At 34.5% G+C, this 21152-nt stretch overlaps 1 protein-coding gene across 1 annotated transcript in view; it reads right to left on the bottom strand.

Annotated features, from left to right (window-relative positions):
• Positions 1-21152, bottom strand: part of SEMA3D (semaphorin 3D) — a 140726-nt gene that overhangs the window by 52642 nt on the left and 66932 nt on the right. The window contains exons 7-8 of the mRNA XM_036758346.1: positions 17120-17262; positions 1385-1499 (exon numbers count right to left, since the gene is read on the bottom strand). Coding sequence (XP_036614241.1) covers positions 1385-1499; positions 17120-17262 — 258 coding nt within the window. The remainder of the gene's footprint in view (positions 1-1384; positions 1500-17119; positions 17263-21152) is intronic.

Raw genomic sequence — 21152 nt, forward strand, 5'->3', positions numbered from 1 at the left:
ATACATACATATATATATATATACATATATATATATATATATACATAAACATAATTACAAGCAAGCAAGCAAATGCTAAGCAATGATTATCTTAACAAGAGATACATATATGAATGATTGGGTGATCCAATACAGCAGTCTATTATCATCCTGAAAATAGTTAATGTAACAATTTCGTGTGAGCACAGTTTTGACAATAATTTAATAGGGCATTTAATATATTGAGTATTTAATATATAGTATTTAATATATAATAGAGTATTTAATATATAGTATTTAATAATAATAGTATTTAATAGAATTAGTATATGTAGGCAATATGCCTTCCAACTTTTTAAAAGCTGTAAATGGGTGAATACATTACAGGGAATCCCCAAAGCCTGAGTCCATTTTTTAAGTTTAGAATCTTCTAAACCTTAAAATAGACTCAGACTTTGGGGATGCCCTATAGTATGTACCATACGTGGGTATGTAACAGAAACTAAACATTCTTGGTCAATGCTGTAATCAAGTACCACAAAGTTCATGGGATCATAGATTTAGTGCTAAAAGGGACCTACAGGTCATCTAGACCAGAGGTTCCCAAACTTATTTGACCTACTGCCTCCTTTAAAAAAATTACTCAGTGCCCCATTGGAAATCTACTTTCTTTAATCTTTTAATGATTTTTTTAAAATTCACACCACTTCAAAAATATATATATAATATATATATATACTTTAAAAAGACACATCTTAAATTTAATCCAAGGAAGTTCATCATTACTACATTGTTAGAAATGTGGCCACTAGGGAACGGTATTTTACTGCTATCACAACTCATAATTCAACTGAGTTGTTGGAGGTTATGAACTGGATAGTGGTTGAAATACAGTCAACCAAGCATTTTGAGATCAATTTGGGGAAGGAGAGAGATTAAAGCTGGGTGGAGAACATTAAGCTTCTCTGAATCCTCAATTGAAGACCCCTGAATCCAACGACTATAAATGTCTGGGCTTTACTGTTGCTCTACCATGGTGATACCCAGTTCACAGAAGAACCTGTAGTCAGTTTGGCTTAAGGTTAGTTTAAGGTCATTTTGGCACCTTTGCTGAGTTATCACCATTTCTCTTCTCTAACTCTGTGGTGACTCACACAGAAACCAAAGAAAATGCTTTTCAGAAACAGGGTGATGATTTACCACATGAAACAAATAAAAAGGCATTTCTTTGGTGGCAATAAAGTTGCACATGTGCATATTGCTGAGTAGGAAATATCAATTAATTGTAGAATAGGGAATGAGTCATTTGGGAAGAAAATATGGAACTTTTTCCTCTAATTAGGCATATTCTTTTGGAAGGGTAAAAATTAATAAGACAGAGAGAAAGCAAATCCACATGACTTACGAAGCTCATCAAAATGAGTGTCTGCTCCATCATTGCCAGGAATTGAGCAAATCAATCTGGCCTTGAGAAAAGTTGTCCATTTGTTTATCAAACTACGTTGCCCTCCCACATCATTCTGGAAAAAAAAAAAGAAGAAAGAAAATGGGGGAAAGGTCATCCAAAGTGATGATGCTATCTATTACTAGCTTTAATCATGTATCTTTCCAAGGTCTTATATACAAGTGTTATAGATTACCTACAAGTATTGAAGCTATACATTTACTTCTTGGACTGTGGAAGCTCAAAATATGGGAAAGCTGCTAAAAAAACCATCCCAGTTCCTCAACAGTAAAATTATTTTCTCATGATGAAAGGTGAGACACCTAAATTGGTAGAATGTAATGTCTCGGAGGAGATCTATGTTGTTTTTGTTCAGTCATTTGGTCATGTCTGACTCTTTGGATAATGGCAACTAAATATTATTTAGAATTATGCCTCCTTATATACTTGAATACATAGTCCTTTTCAAATTTACTATCTTGCTTTAACTTAATAGCAATTTTAGAAATTTTAAAAGCATATTTAGGAAATAACAAAATCTTTTTACTGGATATTTTCTTATTGTTTTATTATGATTCTTGAATACTATATATAAATGAAGCTGATAAAAATATTATTTTTAAAAAATAAATAGATACTATAGTTATGACAAACAACAATTTGGCCAGAAATCATTGATTTATTACTTTAAATTTCATGTAACTACATAATTAGAATGATTCCTCCATTTCTTGATCTAATATGGAAAAAAAGTTGAAGGTACTATGCTTTGGGTAAATAAGTTGATGTCATTTACTAGAATAAGCATGACTACTTAAACTATTTTTCTCTAAGTGACTTGCACATCAATGAAGCTGTGAATGTCTTCACAGGATGAATATTGTACAACTTTTTCTATCCCTAGTGGAACCTGATTCAGATAGGAAGCCTTTTGTTAAATCTCAAGTGGGAATAACCAGGAAGACTCCAGTCTCCAGTCAAAGCCACTTAATTTAAGAAAAAACTTCAAAAGTTAAGAAGCAGCAGAAATCTGAAGATTTTCTGTTGTTCAAAAAATGGATAAATACATGTATATGTAAATACATATTTACACTCACATATAAATATACAGAGAAAAATCTTTTCAGAGTTATATAGAAATTGAGAATTTAAATCTCTGTTTTTGGAGCACTACAAGTAAGTTTTTCCATTCTCAACATAGCACTTGAATATGCCTCTCTGCAACCTTCACCCACTAATCCAAGACAAAACCCTCCTCCTCATATCAAGTCTCTCCAAATAGTCATAATAGTACCTGTAGACTGTGCTTCAGCTATATGCATATACATGTACACATACATATACATGAGTGTATACACATAGATATGCATATGATTGCATATGCATATGTGGCTATGAATGTGAATATATACATATAATATAATGTGTGTATATATGTGAATATGTCATATACGTGATATGATATATTCTTATATATCACATATCAAATATACGAATGTATGCATACATTCAGATAGAAAAGAAAGATACATAAATGAATACTATCATCACCATTTGGAAAAGCTTGATTTGAGGAGGAGGATTTTGTCTCAGAATAGTGGGTGAAGTTTGAAGAGGGGCATAATTAAGCTCCATTTAAAGAAAAATTTCTAAAAATTAGAATAGTACAAAAGTGGAATGGTATGTATGTGTGTGTGTGTGTGTGTGTGCGTGTGCACACACACATATAGTATACACTATATATGTGGTATCCTCAAAATCTTAGCTTTAAAATGCTTTAATAGCTTACAGGATTGAATAGCTTAAAAATGCACTGTCTTTTGGGACACTGCATGTGTGCTGTGTATTTGAATGTGGTGTGTGAGTGTGTGTGTGTTTGTGCACATGCACACCCTGCAAGAGCTTTTTTTGGAAAAAGTATACATGAATGAATGTGAAAAAGAAAAGATTCAGAGTTGCAAGGAAATATATAAGGATACCAACATCAATATAAAACAAAGTTCATTTCATTTACATCCCTTAGATAAGTTTACAAATGACATGTTAATCATAAAAGTAATCACATTTTAAAAATCATTAAATATTATGTATATTATTTTATAATATAATGTATTATTATATAGTATAAATATAATATGTATAATAAAAAAGGTTTCTTTCCAAATGCTGCCCTTATCCTATTTGTAAACAGGGTCTTATAATAAAGTCAAGGAGGAGAATTCAAATCCTGCTTTAGACAATAACTAGCTGTATGATTCTGGGAGAAGAAATTTGCTTCTTGTCTTTACTTTCTTCATCTATAAAATAAGAGAACTGAATTTGATAGCTTCGAAGGTCTTTTGTGTATCTAAGTAAATGACCCTATGACCATAAGTTAGTATTTATTTAGTATCCAAAACAGCAGTAAATATTCACTGATGTTTTTTATTTATGAATGATTCTAACTTGAATACTTTTAATTTTGAAAGTCTAACCCATGCCAATATACTTCATCGAACAAAAAACCCCTTAAAATATTCTTGTTTGCGTACCCATGTACCACTCTAACCCTTTTATCTTCCTTCACCCTTGGGAAAAGAAAAGGGGAAAAAAATCAACTGTTGGACAAAGATGAAAGCAGCCAGCTGTCAGGCGGGAAACAAGTGTAGTTTCTGGTGTAACGATTCTCAGGAATGGATTATACGTGTTTAATGACTGGATGGTAACTCTTAGACATATCCAGAAGCCTGACCTCTAAGGCCAAAGTTCAATTCACAGGGAGTTATATTTCTCTTGTAAAGTAGTGTCAGTTGACCAACTCTGTTGACCATAACTTAGGCCCCCACTACTTCTGTTTGCCCTTCCTCATGACTTCCCTATAGAACTTTGAGGCCAGAGCAGTGAGAAGCAACCAGTTTTGTACTGAACTGTCACCTCCCTGCCTATTTCTGTGAAGTTTTAAAGAGCATACTAGTTCACACTAACATAATGGATTGATTATGGAGATGTCAAAATTAACAGCTATTAAGTCACTGGCCACTTCTGAATGTCTCCACTCTATTTATCACTGCCTTTTTTGTTGACAGAATGCCAGAAGATTTGACTTTCTGGGGGCAATAAGATACCAACAAGAGTAAACAACCAGAACTGCAGGGTAAACAAGCCTGACCCCTTGGTATTCATTCAGAATCTTTTTAATGCCTCCAAGTCCTCTGATTTGGCTCATATTACATATTAAGAAGTTTTACTCACCCCTTAACTGATTTAGGATCACAGCATCTTTCAATCAATCACTGACTCACCTTATGATTCACAGAGGCTAAAGGTAATAATACATCTTAAACGCTTAAAAAGTTCCTTCTCTTTCAGCAAATGCAAACCTACATAAATCTGGCCTAGGCATACAGAGAAGCTCAAGTACTGTCATACAATGATCTTTTATGCTGTGTCTTTTGACCTTTGGGTCACAGTGCAAGGTTCATCTGTTGCACCGGGTTAGGCTGTATACCATCATTTTCAAGAATCTCTCAGCACTTTATAAATATTCTTATCTGCACCTAGCAAACTGTGGAACATTAAGTAGTTAACTTTGAACATATAATAAGTTACTTTCCTCCCCTCTACTTTCAACTAAGGGGTCCTTTAGCTCTGTTAGCTCACGAGGCTTTTGGTGCTATCAGTAGGAACTGTGGTGATTAAAAGGGCATTCTAATGTTCCCAATTACATAGTTAAAACTTCTTAGTTAAAACTTCTAGGCTGCTATAATTACTGTAAGGATACCAGTGGATATCTCGACATCAACATATCCAGGACTCATTATTATTAAAGTCCTCCCCTCTTCTGAAATTTCCTATTACTGTTGAGGACATAACAGTTCTCCCAGTCAGCAAGGTCTGAAAAAGCACCATGCTTAATTCCTCACTTGCTCTTAACCAACATATCCAATCTGTTGCCAAATCTTGTCATTTCTATACCCACACCATTCCTGTTATACTATTCTCCTTCTGTCCGCTCACACAGTCACAACCCCAATTCTGGCTGTGATCACCTCTGCCCTGGATAACTGATGACTGCAATAGTCTTATTTCTCCACAGTGCCTTCTATCCTCCACTCAGATGCCAAGGTGATTTTTTTCCCCCTAAATAGGTCCTACTCAGTGAGCTCTGATAGCTCCCTATCATGACTACAATTAACTATAAACTTTTTTTTTGGAGTTTGAAGCTCATCCCTGCCTGGCTTCTTTTCATCTTTTCAGTTAGCTTATATGGTAATTCCCTCTACATACTTTATGACTCAGCAATCATCATCTGCTTGTAGAACCTTAAACATGACATTTCATCTCCTGTATTGAAGCCTTCATACTAGCTGTACCCTACACCTGGAATGCTCTGACTCTTGACCTCTCCCTCTTAGTTTTCCTGGCTTCTTTCAGGACTTGGATCAAATCCCACCTACAGAAAACCTTTCCCAATCCCCACCCCCCCCCCACACACACAGCTGCTAATGCCTTCTCTTTTTGAAGTGCCTTCCAATTCTGTGATTATATGAAATGGATCTAGTTATTCATATGTTGGCACTCACTACATTGAAATATAAGTTCCTTGAAGGCAGAGTCTGTTTTGCCCCTCCTTTTGTATTTCTAGCATTTAACTATGCTTAGAATTTTTTTAACAGTGAACAAAAGGAGAGTTTAATTAGTCATCTCAGAAGTGGCCTGTGAGGCCTAGATTCAGTTCCTCCTGTTCCTCACCATCTGTCCTATCCCCAAGGTAGGGTCTCTTTCTCTCCTTATTAAGACCGTATATACTTGTTCACTAACTTACTGAATACTCATTTGTGCTAGGCAGCTAACAAGCAATATAGGATTCTGTGTCTTTTCTGGGCTGTTATGAACACTATTGTTCTGCTTTGAAAAAAAAAGTCAAAATTCATATGTGGGCAAAGAAAAGTACTTTGAAGGCTACATATTACATTTTAAAATTAATAACATTTGAGATATGTTATTCTTTCAGGATTTAGTACCTTCTTTAAAACCAAGGATAAATTTCAGGTGGCATGACATCCTAAAAATTTGGAAAAACCTTTTAATTCACTAATCCTAGGTGAACTAGGTGCTTGTTTCTTTGGGGATTCTGGCATAAATGTATAAAACTACTCTGCCTCTGAGTTCAACATGGAATTTTTTAAAAGCAACTTTTCATTGTATGTATCCAATTATGATTTTAATGGATAAATCACAACATGCTTTACTATTATTGTTTTCAGAATCATATATATATATGAAACAAAGCACATTTATCTTAATTAGTCAAAATATTTTTATAATCTATACTTTCCAACACAGTCACCCTCCCAAAGAATAAAACAAGAAGAAAATTTTTAAAAAGTTCACCAAAAACAATCAATGGATTGCAAACATCTGCCAGATACTGTGGTATTCCATACCCATAGTCCACTGCCTCTTCAAAGAAGAGAGAAAAATAAAGGTAGTCTTTCCATATCTCTTACTGAAGGCCAAGTCTGGCCATTATAATTTTACCATATTCAGTTTCAATTTTGTTGCTGTTACACAATTTTCTTTAAAGTTGCGCAACTGTATACAGTCACATAGGCCAATATATAAAGAAATGAATCAGTTGAGCAAAGAAAAAATCTAATAATCATTAGAGAAAAAAACAGAGCTCAAAATACTTGACATTAATTTTCATAGAGGACTTTTAAGGATGTGATTCTCTCTCTCTGTCTCTGTCTCTCTCTCTCTCAAAGGAATTGCAAGTACACAGTCAGGATAGATTTTCAAAATATAAAAAATGAACACTTGTGTCTTTTTTCCCAACCTGGTAAGAATTCAGAGATGAATGTTTGGGATTTGCAGTTGGCAAATTATAAAGCAAACAGCAGAAATGAAGACCATGTTTTCCTAACAACTTACAAAATCTGCAGATGGTTAGTATAATCAGGATTTGGGTAACACAGTACACTCCAGAATTCCCAAATCTGGCAGATTAAAACAGAGTTAAAAATTTAGCATGTTAAATAATCACTTTCAGGTAAAACTAAAGATTCAAAAAAAAAAAGCAAACATAAAACTCTAAGCTTTGGAATTCCCCAGACAGGAAAACAGATGGCAGCAAAGCAAACACACATCTGTAACTTTGAGGGCTCTAAATCTCTCATTTGGGTCTAAGTGACACGCTGAATGTAAGCACAAACCCCACAACTTTGTGAAAAATCAATCAATATGGAAAAGTGTCACCAGACTAACAAACAACAATCCTGACAGGTAGTAATTGTCATATAAGGACAGTATATCAAATCTGGCCATTTGAATGTAACTGAAGCTTGGAGCTATTAATTAGACCCCCAGGCAAGTTATGTGAAAGGGCCATCCAAACTGAATTCCTGGCATGAACAAAAGGAAATACTGCAGAACAAAGAGGAGAATTGGCATAACCTTCTGGGCTCTGGAATCTCTGTAGCAAATGTAACCTAATGGATTAACCCTCCCAAAACAAATAGAATCTAAAGCAATTAAAAACAAGGAGGGAGGTGGAAAGCAAAGCAAAAACTAAGAGCAAAAACTTCCCTGAAGTGATTTGTATTTCCATCTCCATAATATGAAGTACAACTTTAAAAAAAATCCTCTGTAGAGATAAAAGTAATGTTATCTAAAAGCACTTACTTAAAAAAGGGTAAATATATTTAAAAGGTATTGTTTTATGCCTCTTTGCCACTTTATTTATTTAGCTTTTAGTATTCTGTTACAAAGTTCTGCATGTGTTTTCCAGGTGAATATGGATGAGATCATACAAAAAGGATTTGGCAACTGATTACATGGGGGAGGGAGGGGTGCCATAAAGAGGAGTTAGGAAAAGCAGTCATTTAAATGCTAGAGGTATTTGAGGTTGAGTGACTTAACTGTTGGGATGCTCAACTAAAAATTCTTGTCAAATGACAAATGAATTGATATGCAATGGGAGGAATTAAATATCAGTAACAATGTTCTTGGTACAAATGAAATGAGAAGATAAAAGGGAATTGCAACTAAGCTTCTCCTAGGAGAAGAAAACAAAAAAAAAGTTCTTGAAGTTGGTTCTATCATGTGTCCAGAGACAATGAGAAACATTATTTCATGGGACACTATGGCAATTTGTCTTGCAGTTCTTATGATAAGAATTTTCCATAATACTACCATGAAGATTATAGTAGCACATACTCCTACATCTGTTGCACAGGACAAGGAAGGAGAGAAATAATACAAAGAACTCTATATGATTCTCTAAATTAAATAAACACATGCTTTAATACTTAGTGACTTCAATGCAAAGGTAGAAATAAGGAAGAACATTGAAAAACATGGTTAAAATATGACTCAAGATTCGAAAACGAAAGAATTCAAAGGCTTATAGACTATGTGGAAGCCTCAATTTTATATAACATGAATGTTTTCTTCAGTAAGTGAGGCAGGTGGTGCTGGACATGGTAAATACCAAATACATAATTTAAAATGAAATGACTATATTCTAAGAGGCAGGAAATGACTGGTAACCAATGTGGGAGTGATTTCTTTCACTGATCTCATATACTCCCATGGGTTCAATTATTTTCTATTTGGAAATGACTCCCAGATCTATGTATCAAGCCCTAGTCTCTCTCATGAGCATCACCAACTGACTAATGAACATTTCCAAATGGATGTCTTGCACATCTCAAACTCAACATTTTCCACATAAAACCCATATTTCCCTCCAAACTCATCTTTTTTTCTAACTTCTCTATATCTCTTATGGACACTGCCACCTTCCAGTCACCTCAGTTTTAAATATCAGAGTCAGCCCAGATTCTTCCTCACCCTCAAATCCAAATAGCTATCAACTTTTTCATACTACCTCTGCACTTTATCTCATGCCCATCTCTTTTCCCTACTTATATCCACCTCCCCAGTTTAGGCCCTCATTAAATCTCATCTGTACTACTGCAAGAGCCTCTTCCTTGGTTTCTCTTCCTTAAGACTGGCTCTCATCAACAAAGCTGTCAAATGGATAGCCTTAAGGCACAGGTCTGACCAAGTCATCCCAAGGCTCAAAAAAGATCCAAAGTCTTTATAGTGATGCTGTGTTAAAGTACAAACCCCTCTGTTTGGAATTTAGTTTTTCATAACCTGGTTCCTGCTGACCTTCCTAGCACATTACATATTTGTGGTAGGAGTGGTGCCTGTCTTATTTAGGCTGAGCTGATTTCTCTTGAAGGGGATAGGGAGTTCATTCTTGAGCTTATCATTGGTTTGGCTCTTTTGTTGCCTGAAGCAAAAAAGGTTTAACCTATGGGGAGTTGGTGTCAGAAGTTTTGGCATATTCCCCCTGCACTGTGGAAATGCCTTTCTGACCAAGGATGACTGTTGCTCAGGAAAATGCAGAAGTCAAAGGGAATGATGTTTTCTCTGAATTGTATCCTTTTAAATATTACCTTAAGTAATAATGTTTTTTATTTGATTTCATGGTTCATGAATGTCTCACTGAATTCAAATCCCAAACCTGAATCACTCCTAGGCCTGAGCTACATGTGGTCCAGAATAACATTCCTTCCCTTTATGCACTCTGGGTTCCAGTAAGACTGACCTGCTTTGCCTTTTCCCCTAGAGAGTATTCTTTCTTCTCTCCTTTAACAAGTTATCCTCAGGCCTAGCATACACTTCCTCCTGTCGCCCACTTCTTAGCCTCTTCAGCTTCTTTTAAAACTCAGATCATTCAAGATCCCATTCCTACAAGAGGCCTTATCTGATCCCCCACTTGCTAGTAACACCCCAAACCCCTGCTGAATCACTTTGCATTTTCTTTGTATGTGCTTATGTGTATGAACACGCTGTTTTCTCCAATAGAATATAAGCTCCTTAAGGACAGAGGCTGTCAGCTTTTTAATTCCCTGTATCTTACCTAATGCTTGGCATAGAGTACCTAATAAATGCTTATTGATTGAGGGGCCTGATTTCCAGATATGCTCTCTGTATATAATCAAACCACCAATTTCTTAGAACAAAACTCAAAATTAACACCAAGTTAGATTTAAAATATTGGGTGGCTAGTAGGTACAATAGAAAGAGCACCAGGCCTGGAGTCAAGAAGACTCATCTTCCTGAGTTCAAATGCAGCCTCAGACACTTAATATTTATGTGACCCTGGGTAGGTCACTTAACCATGTTTCTCTCAGTTTCCTCATCTACAAAATGAGAAGGAGAAGGAAATGGCAAACCACTCCACTATCTTTGTCATGAAAACCCCCAATAAGGTCATAGAGAATATGACATTACTGAAAATGACTGAACAACAAAAATTAAAAATGAGAAAACAGGAAATGCAATTAAATCAGTTCCAACTTGATCTGAAGGCGTTAATAATAAAAATGGCGAATTAAAAAATGACAGCTATAATTATGATTTCTTAGGGAAATTTAACTAATAATAAATCAATCATCACAGTAAGAAGATAAAAAAGCCCTAAAGTTAACAAATACTCATTGATTTCTTTGATAAATGGAAAGATATAGCACCTAAGGGGAACACCAGTTTAAAATATAAATTCATTTGTTAAACTTTACAAGAGATGATAATAGATTATATGCAATACTACCACATGCACCAAAAACAAACAAAAAACCCCTCATAAAACAGTGACAGAAAAAAAAAAGGTATGGACAGAAAGCCAGCTGGCAGAATCTATTAAGGCACATTGTCCCAAGAGAATGTAAAATAAATATGAAAGAAGTATAACAGAGAAAAAAAAATGGGGAAAAATGTGTCAGGATTTCCATAATAAAACCGTTCTTTCCCATCAATAATACTGGGATCACCACGTTTGGACTCCAATACCAAACTTCTACATGAATTAATGTAGAAATGTCACTTAAGGAAACAAAGAGGAAGAACAGGTGGACTAAGCTAAATACACAAAAGGAGAGCCTTTGGAACTGAAAGTGACAGGTTTGAAATTCTTGAGAGATTAATTCTCAAGACAACTGAAACAAAGGCGAACACCCAATGCTTGGGGAAGAAAAAAATGCAGATGCTATTCCTGCTGGGGAAAAAAATTGATGAAGAAAATATCACTAGCTTATAACCTTTATGTCTACTTTCTCATATCTACAAATATGTATGGAAATTATCTACACATGTCTTGAGGACAACCTTGATGAAAGTCTAAGAAGAGAATATGTTTTTACAAATGATATTCCAAAACAGTCCAATTCCTGACAAAAGCACAATTAGTGAATGGTGCAGAGAATAAATGTTCCCAACATGCTTATAGTTTGCTGATCATAAAAATAAATCTGTCAATACAAAATGTCACTCTTCTCTCTTCTAACAAGCTGATCTCACACATGTGTCAAAATCAGAGAAGAGTCTTGGAAAAATGCAACAACAAAATGAACTTTATTTGTCAGTTTCCTGAGTATATTTATCAAGTAAGGCTTAAAGTTGTGCTTGCCACTATTATGGAAGATGTCCAACAGTGCCCAAATTAAAAACAGATTTTCTTTAGACTGTGAGTTATTTTAAGATATTCCTCTTTGCAGATGACATTGTATTGACTATATCAAATCCTAATACATTTCAGGACCATCTAACTTCAATCTGTAGTTACTCCAAAAACCTTGTACTATCTGAAAAAAACTCTAAGTGAATGAAGAAAAGCTACTGTTCAGACTGCTATATGCAATTAGTTCGATAGTCCACAGAATATAAACCTCAGTATAAGCATCCTGTATAATCATTCCAGATAGCCAGTAAACTGGATCCAGAATTGAATGGGGGGTGGGGAAGTGAACCTAGACTGTACTTGGGAAATTGAGTAGTGCTTTTAATAACCCCAAGTTTCTCCATAGAAAGTCTGATCCTTTTAATATCAATATTCTTCCAACATTTAACCCATAGGGAGTATGAAACACTACAGTTGCTAAAGAATAAAATGTAGGTCACCCAAAAGGCAATGGAAAATGCATAGTAGTGTAAAACAATTTTAGCATTATTGCCAATGAAGCATGGAATAACAGTAATATTAAAGGTATCATCCCTAGAGAGGCATAGCAGGAATTGAAATTGGACCTGTTATGTGGCAAGAACAAAGGATCACAGAACCACTGTTCATGAATTCCAGTGGTGCCCACGTAATGTCCAGAGAAATGCCTCCCTCATAGTGAGTGTATACCCTGCAACAGATAAATAGGGGGGAATAGACTAGATTGTACTAGATGAGAAGGGATAGATGGATTGAAATCTAAACTGCAGGAGGAAGTACCTTCATTAATGAGGTCACACATGCATTGAAGTGTGCCAGTACTAATTAATGCAACTGTATTTACATCACACTTTAATTCAAAACATATAGATTTTAAAAAGCTTAATAAATATTTTAAAACAATTTATTTTAAAAAAAATATTTATTAAGACTTTCTGAATTTGTAACCAAGAAAACAATAAGGAAAAAATTAGGCAACATTTCTATATTTTTAACATTAACATGCATCTTTTTGAGTAGTATCAAAATGAAATTTTCTTTAATGCTTTCACTAGTGTATAAGCAGAAAAGAATGAAAGAATAAGAAAATCTGACTATGAATGCCATATAATATTGGACAAAATGCATTTGAGCATATTGTTTTACTAATTGGCACTAGAAGGCAAAATACTAATTACTAAATTCAGTGGCAATATATTAAATAACATATATGTGTGTGGGCATATATATGTATATATACACACATATGTATAATAGCATAGCACTTTTGATTATTCAGATAAATTGGAAGTGAAAAATATCAATAATATTTTATGATTTTAAATTATATACTAGCTTAAAAGCCTTACAGTATCCCTACCATTAATGCATTAATTCTATTTATGAGCAAATAAATATTTGATTATCCTGGCATTAAGACAATTGATTTTTTTGAATTTTTATAATTGTTACAATCAACCGGTATAGGATGAATGACCTATTATCAGACTAGTACAATAGATTCTCTTTCTCAATATACTGTAGTCTAGAGAAGCAGCATTGGGCAAAAAATAAAGACTACCTGGAGCAAGGAAGACCTGGATTTAAGTCCAATCACTAACACATAATGCCTTTTTGACCCTGGGAAAGTCAACATCTTAGTGACCCAGTTAACTCTTTAAGACACCAGGTTGCAAGCCAATTTCTATCTGTGTTGGAGGAAGGCTTTTCCTCTCTGGGAGCTCCTTACCTACTCCGAGGAAATCAAGGTAACATTTAGGAAAAAATAGATTGGACTAGATGTCTGCTGATATCTCTTCCCGCACTGGTATTCTGTGATCCAGCTTATTTATTATCAATGTTGTTTTCAATTTAATTATCTAAAGAAGAATTTTGTTAGGGGGCCTAAATTTGCAGAAAATATAGTAATCATGCATCTCCTTTTGAACTTAGAATTGCTTCATTAGAAATTGAATAAAGCATCTGGAATCTTCAGTGCCTCTATCAATAGAAACAAGAAAGCTTTGTAGACAAACTCAAATAGCTTTAAAAGTTTTCTGTTTGACAAAAAAAAAGTCCAGTTCTAAGCAAACATACCTAACACCTGCCACAAGTTGTCACTAAATCATTAAAGTTAAAAAGACAGCTGAAGTGTATTGAAATTGAAGGAATGCAAAGAAAACACATATAACCTAACATTCAGTGTTCAATAGTTGAACTACGAATGTAATTTATGAGAAACTCCTGTGTTCTTAAGAGAACTTTCTTGAATTGAGTTGAGAAAAGAGATATATTTAGTGTCCCCAAAACAAAGCAGTACAAACAATTCCACCTAGGTTTTGCATGTGCCCTGTGTGTGTGTCTGCATGTTATTTTAAGAAAAGTAAATTCATCCATCAAATCTTATTTGATCTCACAATTCAGTGGCTTTTGTCCTTCAGACAAGTGCAAGTCAAAATCTAGCTGTGTGGTCTCTTTTCTCAGTAGCAAAGAAAATTCATTGTTCATTGAGACATAAATTACCTTTTTTTCAATTTTATTTTACTGTGAATAAACTGACATTTGAGACATGTAAGATTAAGGATTTAGTACATACTTTTAACAAACCAAGTAGATTTTTTAATCTAATAATCCAAAAAATGTGATAAGGTAGCTTGATGTGCCTCTTCAACTGGTCTCAAGTATGAGAAGACCTGGGTTCAAGTCCTCTTTCTGATATACTAACTGTGTGACTATGGAAAAATGATTGACCTCTCAGTTCTCTAGGCCAGGCACATCAAACACATGGCCCAAGTTGCTGGTGGCTCACAGCACTCCCCAGTGTGGCCTCTTCCACATTAAAATGTAATTTGGAAATACTTAACAATATAAATAAAATATAATAAAACATAAATAATATTACATTTTAAAACTAATTCAACAAGCAGCACACAAAGATCTTTACATGCAGATGAGTGACCCCCATTTCTGTTTGAGTTTGACACCATTGCTATAAGGTGACTCTCTAAGGAAGTTGTGGAAAAGGTGGTTCTCCTGCATTGGTAGGTAGAGTTACTTCACCTGAAAGTTCCTATAAGAATGAAATCAACATCTAGTTCCTAATTTTCTGTAACAATTCAAAAAAATTAAAAAAAATTGACTCCTGAATTAAGTTTATTATATTTGAACCAGTAAGAAAATTTTGTTTATTAAAATAAAAAGAATCAAACAATAAATATTTCTTAAGTGCCTACTATGTGCCAGGCATTGTGCTAAGCTCTGGGGATTCTGAACCTGTGATTTGATTGAAATAAAAAAAAACTCTCTAATGAGGAAGCTCTTTATGCCAATGTAGATTGGCACCCCCATTGCAATTTCTAATCTTAGAGAGCCACCTAGACTAAAGGGAGTTTAAATTATTTTCCCTAGGACACTCAGTTCACATGTGTCAGAAGCAAGATTTAAGCTCTGGTGTCCCTGGCTTTTGAGGCCATCACTCTACATTATGTCATGAATGATTCTTATTCATTTAAAATGACTTATTTAAAAAACTCTATTTGACAAATCAAGAGCTAAGAATTAAAAACCTGAGTTTCTATAAATGTACAATTGTCTGGTAAATGCTATATCTTCCACCTGAAAGTTATTAGACTATCCAGAGTTCTTCCAATTGGTTGTAAATTGTATACCTATGACATTTTAAAACAAGATGTATATTTTAACATTGCAGGGTATATTGGAGATTATCTGCTTAAGCACTCAACCTTGCTTATTCAAGAAATGAGGAAATAATCAAAGAGACTTTCCTAAGGTCACTAGTTACTTAGCCACCTAGTTAATGGCTGAGCCAATACTAGAATCCAGGTTTTTAGGCTCTAAATCCAGGGCTTTTTCCACTTCATAAAGCTGCTTCCTGATATATGTAAATAAATGTCAATCTAAAGTACTAATTTAAGGGACATTTGGCCATGCTTTAGCAAAGTAACAGCCTTCTAATATCTCTAAGCTATTTGTCTTTGGGCAATCAGCTTCAATTAAGAATGCTATAATTTCAGAGATTCTAAAAGAGTCAGGATCTTTTGTTGAGATTCTGTGCCCTAAGGGAGACAGGATCAGTGGGCAAGGCTATAGTGGCCAATGTGTAGTAGGTAAAGAATGATCTGTGCTGACTAGCTGGCTTTAGTCCAAGACAGTTTTCATTAGAGCTTTTGCTTCAATGCTGGTAAGTATTCCTGTCCCTAAAAGTGTCCAGATGCCTCAGGGCACAGATTTAAGACAAACAACACAAAGGCTCTAGGGAAAGAAAATGAAAAGTTTGTATAAGAACAAAGTAAGCTCCCCTCTAAGAGGGATTATTAACTTTAAAACATCATTGGCTAACAACTTAGTTTATGCTAGGGATCTATGTTTTACCAAAGATAATGACAATAAGATACGCTGGAAAAAAATTGAACTACTGGAGCCAAATACATGTACATGGGAGATTTATTCTTTCCATAAAATTATTGAAAAGGAACAGGAAAAGAATTTTATAGTGTCCTAAATTTCCTATGACATTCATCTAATTCATAACCTTAAAAAGATTAACTTTAGAACAGACTAAAAACAATCCTTTGTTCTGTCCCATTTTTCTCAAAACTTGGATCTATATTAAGGACCCAGAAAATCTTCATTTTGATATTATAATCATAATTAAATATATTTTTCTTCATTGCATTGATCAATCAATAAAAAAATATTAAGCCCCTTACAACATGCCAGTTACTGAGTTTAAAAAAAAGGGAAATAAAGAAAAAGTTAAAATAATCCCTTTCCTCAAGAAGCTTATATTCTAATGCAAAGATATATGTTTTCATGGGCAGGATTTTGATGAAATATGAAATCGATTTTCCTCAGACTCGAATCTCAGGTACTCTTTATAAATTGTAATTAATGTATTAGGCATCAAGAGGACTGATAAGTATGCTAGGCTGGTGCAACAAAGAATAGTTGATTAAGGTAGAGTTCTCTTACTTTATAAAACCTCAGGAATTAGTTTAAGCACCCAGTGAATGAATTTCAAAAATTAAATTAATTTTCTTTGCTGGGTCTCAATGATTTTTGCTTGTGAGATTCGTGTAGGTTACTAGGCTTAGAAATTTAAAAAAAAAATCAAAGCCTTTTTTGTCTCAGTGCATGAAGGAAATGAAATGTCACTTATGAACAACATAAACTGTTTCAAATAAAGCAAATTTATTATATCTTACTTTACAAACTCTTCCAACTCGAGATAATATAGTCTTATCAGAGGTACTGCCTTCTTGAGATGATTCACGAAAGAAGAAATATATTTTATCATCATCTTGGTTGTATGTATCCGGTATGGGAAAAGTTCCAATAAATTTTGCTCCTATAAAGAAAATGAAAAGGAAAGGGAACAAACATTTAGTAAGTACCTACTGTATGCCAAACACATTACTAAGTGCTTTACAAATATCTCATTTGAGAGTAATATAGACTATAAAATATGGGAAGGATTCAACACCGAAAATATCTTCTGAAAGAAAAATCATCTAATTGTCACATTATTGGAGGCTTGTATGATCTAACCACGATCTTAAAAAAAATTCTGAGAAGACACTGAAAAATTTCACCAGATTGTCAAAGGGGTCTATGACAAAATGGATTGCCCCAGGTTTGCAAAGCCTCATATTGGAATGGCACCCAAAGGGGAATGGAGAGGCTCATGGTAGATATGTCTGTTGCTTCTTCAAGGAGGGAATATACAAGAAAAGTACCAAAAAGGGGTGTGGCCACTACACATGCTACAGCTTCTTAAAACATAGGTGGAGAGTTCAGTGCCAGGTGGGCACCAAAGGTGGATGAGCAGCCCCGAAAAGGGCTAAGCTAGCCCTCAAACCAGAGGTGCGTGTCCTCCTGAACACCCCCAACTAGAATTAGTATACAAGACTATCTACAGTATTCTACAAATCACAAAACATCATGAGATCACATATACTGAATAATGCAGCCAGATGCCAAAATGTGCAAAGGTCTTAAGGGATAATAAAACATTGGGATGAATTCCAGGATTGTCACTGTTACTTCAAGGGATGTCTATTAAATTTCTCTCTAGATGATATCATCTACTTCTTTAATGATTAAGTTCTTTAGATGGCCTTTCTTGTGCTTATTCAAAAACTATTTTTAATTTATTATCTTTCTCATCATGTTGTCTCTTTTATTTTATTTTTTTTACCCCTAGGAACTTTGTGAACATGATTCTTCTGTAGAAACTATAAAATAAGTATTTGGTCTTCTTGTTAAACATGTCTTGCTATATGCGAAAGTTAACTTACAGCAAAGTAGTTATAAAACACTATCACAGTGATGACAGAAATATTAGCCTAACACATATATGCTGTTATATCATTTCATCATATTAAAGAAATATCTTGACTATGGAATTTACAATAGTGTTATCAGAGAATGATTTTATAACATAATTTGACATTAGATATTAGCTGTGGGCTTGCTGCAACATTTGAACTAGTATCCTTAACAATTTAATGTACTCTAAATCCTAAATAATACATATTATAAAATTGGGGCATATTAAATCACATAAATTTTAGCACCATGAATTTTAGTTTTCACTCAAATTGTTCTCTTTGGAATTCATAATCATATTGTATTGGTAAAATATTGTTTAAAAAGTGGATTGATGTTGACATGATGTATTTTCCTAAAGAAGGTATTACTGATAGTAAATAATGAACCAGCAGTTCAAGAAATGAAATGTTGTTAGAGGAAAGTAGCAGGAGTGGTTTATCTTACTGGCTCCACCCATTTATTTCTTAATACTATGCAATCTAACTAATTATAATAGTACTTGATTCAAATTGCTTTTTCAAAGGTCACCAATGACCTCTTAATTGCCAAATCCAAGAGCCTTTTCTTAGTCTTCATTCCTCTAAGTAAGGTACTCTGGAGAGATAGAAAGAAGCATGTGGCATGCAAGTGAAACCACCACCACCATATCTTGACCATCACCTCCCCTCAGACAATGATGGGGTGGTCCAGAACCTTAAACCCAAGAGTGTTGGGAATAGCAGTGTGCTCCATATCACCAGATCTGTTTCCAGACCAGGTCCTATGGCTATCATTGTGAGCAGAAGTCATTGTGGTGAGGAGGCCCAGCTTCCTCATCACCACTAGCAAAAACTGCTGACTAATTGCCTCCAACAGACAGATAGGTATGGGAGGTGTGGGCACGGCACCATCCTCCCACTGCTGACCACCCATTCTTGACTCCAGCCTAGCAGTCTTCCATCTTTATCTGGTAAGGAACTCTTATCTTGAAGGAGTCAGCCATGCCTACCAGCCAGTCAACTAAGTGCAACACACAGGACAGGCAAGACAACTTAGCTAAACCCCATGGCACTCTGCATAAGATACAAAAGGCAGTATGTGCTAGACAAGCTAGATCACTACATGTAGCCTGGCAATTATACCTGCAGTCATAGCTACTAAAGATGTAGAAAAGAAAGTTCATACCACCAAAATCCTTGGTACTGGCAATGGTTCAACATCAGAAGCTGATAAGATTTTATCAGTGGAAATACATTAAAAAATAAGGCTTTATCATCTGATTTGCTGGTGCATACTAATAATCATGAGACCTTTCCATCTAGCTTGCAAGCATGTAAGTGGTACAGTGGATAGATTGCTGAGCCTGGAGACAGGAAGACCTGAGGTCAAATATGACCTCAGAAATTTACTAGCTATGTGACCCTGGGCAAATTATTTATCTTCTGTTTCCCTAGGTTTCCTCAACTGTAAAATGGGAATGAAGATAATAGGTACCTCCCAGGGTTATTGTAAGGATCAAATGAGACAATATTTGTAAAAGCAGCTAGTACAGTGCCTCGCACATAGTAGGCGCTAAATAAATATTCCCTTCTTTCCTTTCCTCTATTAAATTTGATCTCATGTGATTCAGCCTATATTCTAACACATCAAGATCTGTACACATGCTGTTATCCAGTTGGTTAGCTATCTGTTCCAGGTTTCTGTCATCTGTATATATAAGTCATCTATGCTTTTATCTAAATGATCAAAAAGTTAAATAGCGCACTATAAATACCACATATACTGCATATCCATTGGTAAATCAAACATTTTGACAGTTTCATTTTCCCCTATGGAAAACAAACTTGCTTACATCAGAACTTATCCATTTCCTACCCTTACCTCTTTTGATTGTAAACTTCTCCAGGACAGAAACTAAAACTATTTAGTTTCCTTGTTTTTTAATAATGTCCCCCCAACATCTAGTAAGGTGTTTTATACTCCAAATTTAACTGACTATAAGCAATGGAACCTTTCATCATTTAGCCATTTTTTATGTATGCTTTTACATGTAATTGCTGAGCAAATGACTACTTTTGGTTTCCACGAAGCAGGAATTGTATTCTCTCTACTGGGCAGAAAATTTTTAGATAACAGAACAAGTTCATATATAGCACTTCCTAGAAAATCCTAAAACAAAACTGTTTCCACATGCTAAAAATGAAGAGTTAAAGCTAAAGTTCTCACCTATCACTAGAAGGGAGAGAAAAATAAGTATCTGTCTACATCTAATGCCCACTGGAAAATCTTTATACATTTAGAGTCTTCATTTTTCCCTAATGCCCTTGCCCTAGTAAAAACAACTATCATATCACATTTTAAATTTTATTTTGTAATTTCTTAAAATTTTATAATTTATAATATATGTTTTAAAAATTATAATTTATATGATGTCAGGGATGTAACATTAATCTAAGAGAGCTTTATCATAATTTAATTTTACAAAGACACTTAAAAAAAACTAATGGTGCCTTCCTCAGAGTTATGCCTGTCATTACTAGAAAAGCCAATTGGACACTATAAACGTCTTTGTATCTATTGCCCACAGTGCCTCGCACTGCACTCACTTTTCATATATAGTAGAAGCTTAACAAACTGCTGAATGAATGAATTTTCTGTTTACAATTTAGCTCTTAAAATTAAGAGGTCAGAGAGAAATGTGAATATTTTTGAGTCTTGGTCTGTCAATTCCTTTGGCAACTTTTGTCACTTTAGTTAATTTTGCCGTCCTTTGATGGAAATAAACAAACAGTGATTCCTTCAAATATATACCAGTAATCACTAGAAAAGCCAAATGGGCAGTATATTTCTGAATACTTTTTAATTTTTTAGAGTGAAAAATCACATTGTCAAAGTGGTTTTCCCTATAATATGGAAGACGTACTAGTA

The sequence above is a fragment of the Trichosurus vulpecula genome, chromosome 5, assembly GCF_011100635.1.
Source record: "Trichosurus vulpecula isolate mTriVul1 chromosome 5, mTriVul1.pri, whole genome shotgun sequence".
Lineage (NCBI taxonomy): Eukaryota > Metazoa > Chordata > Mammalia > Diprotodontia > Phalangeridae > Trichosurus > Trichosurus vulpecula.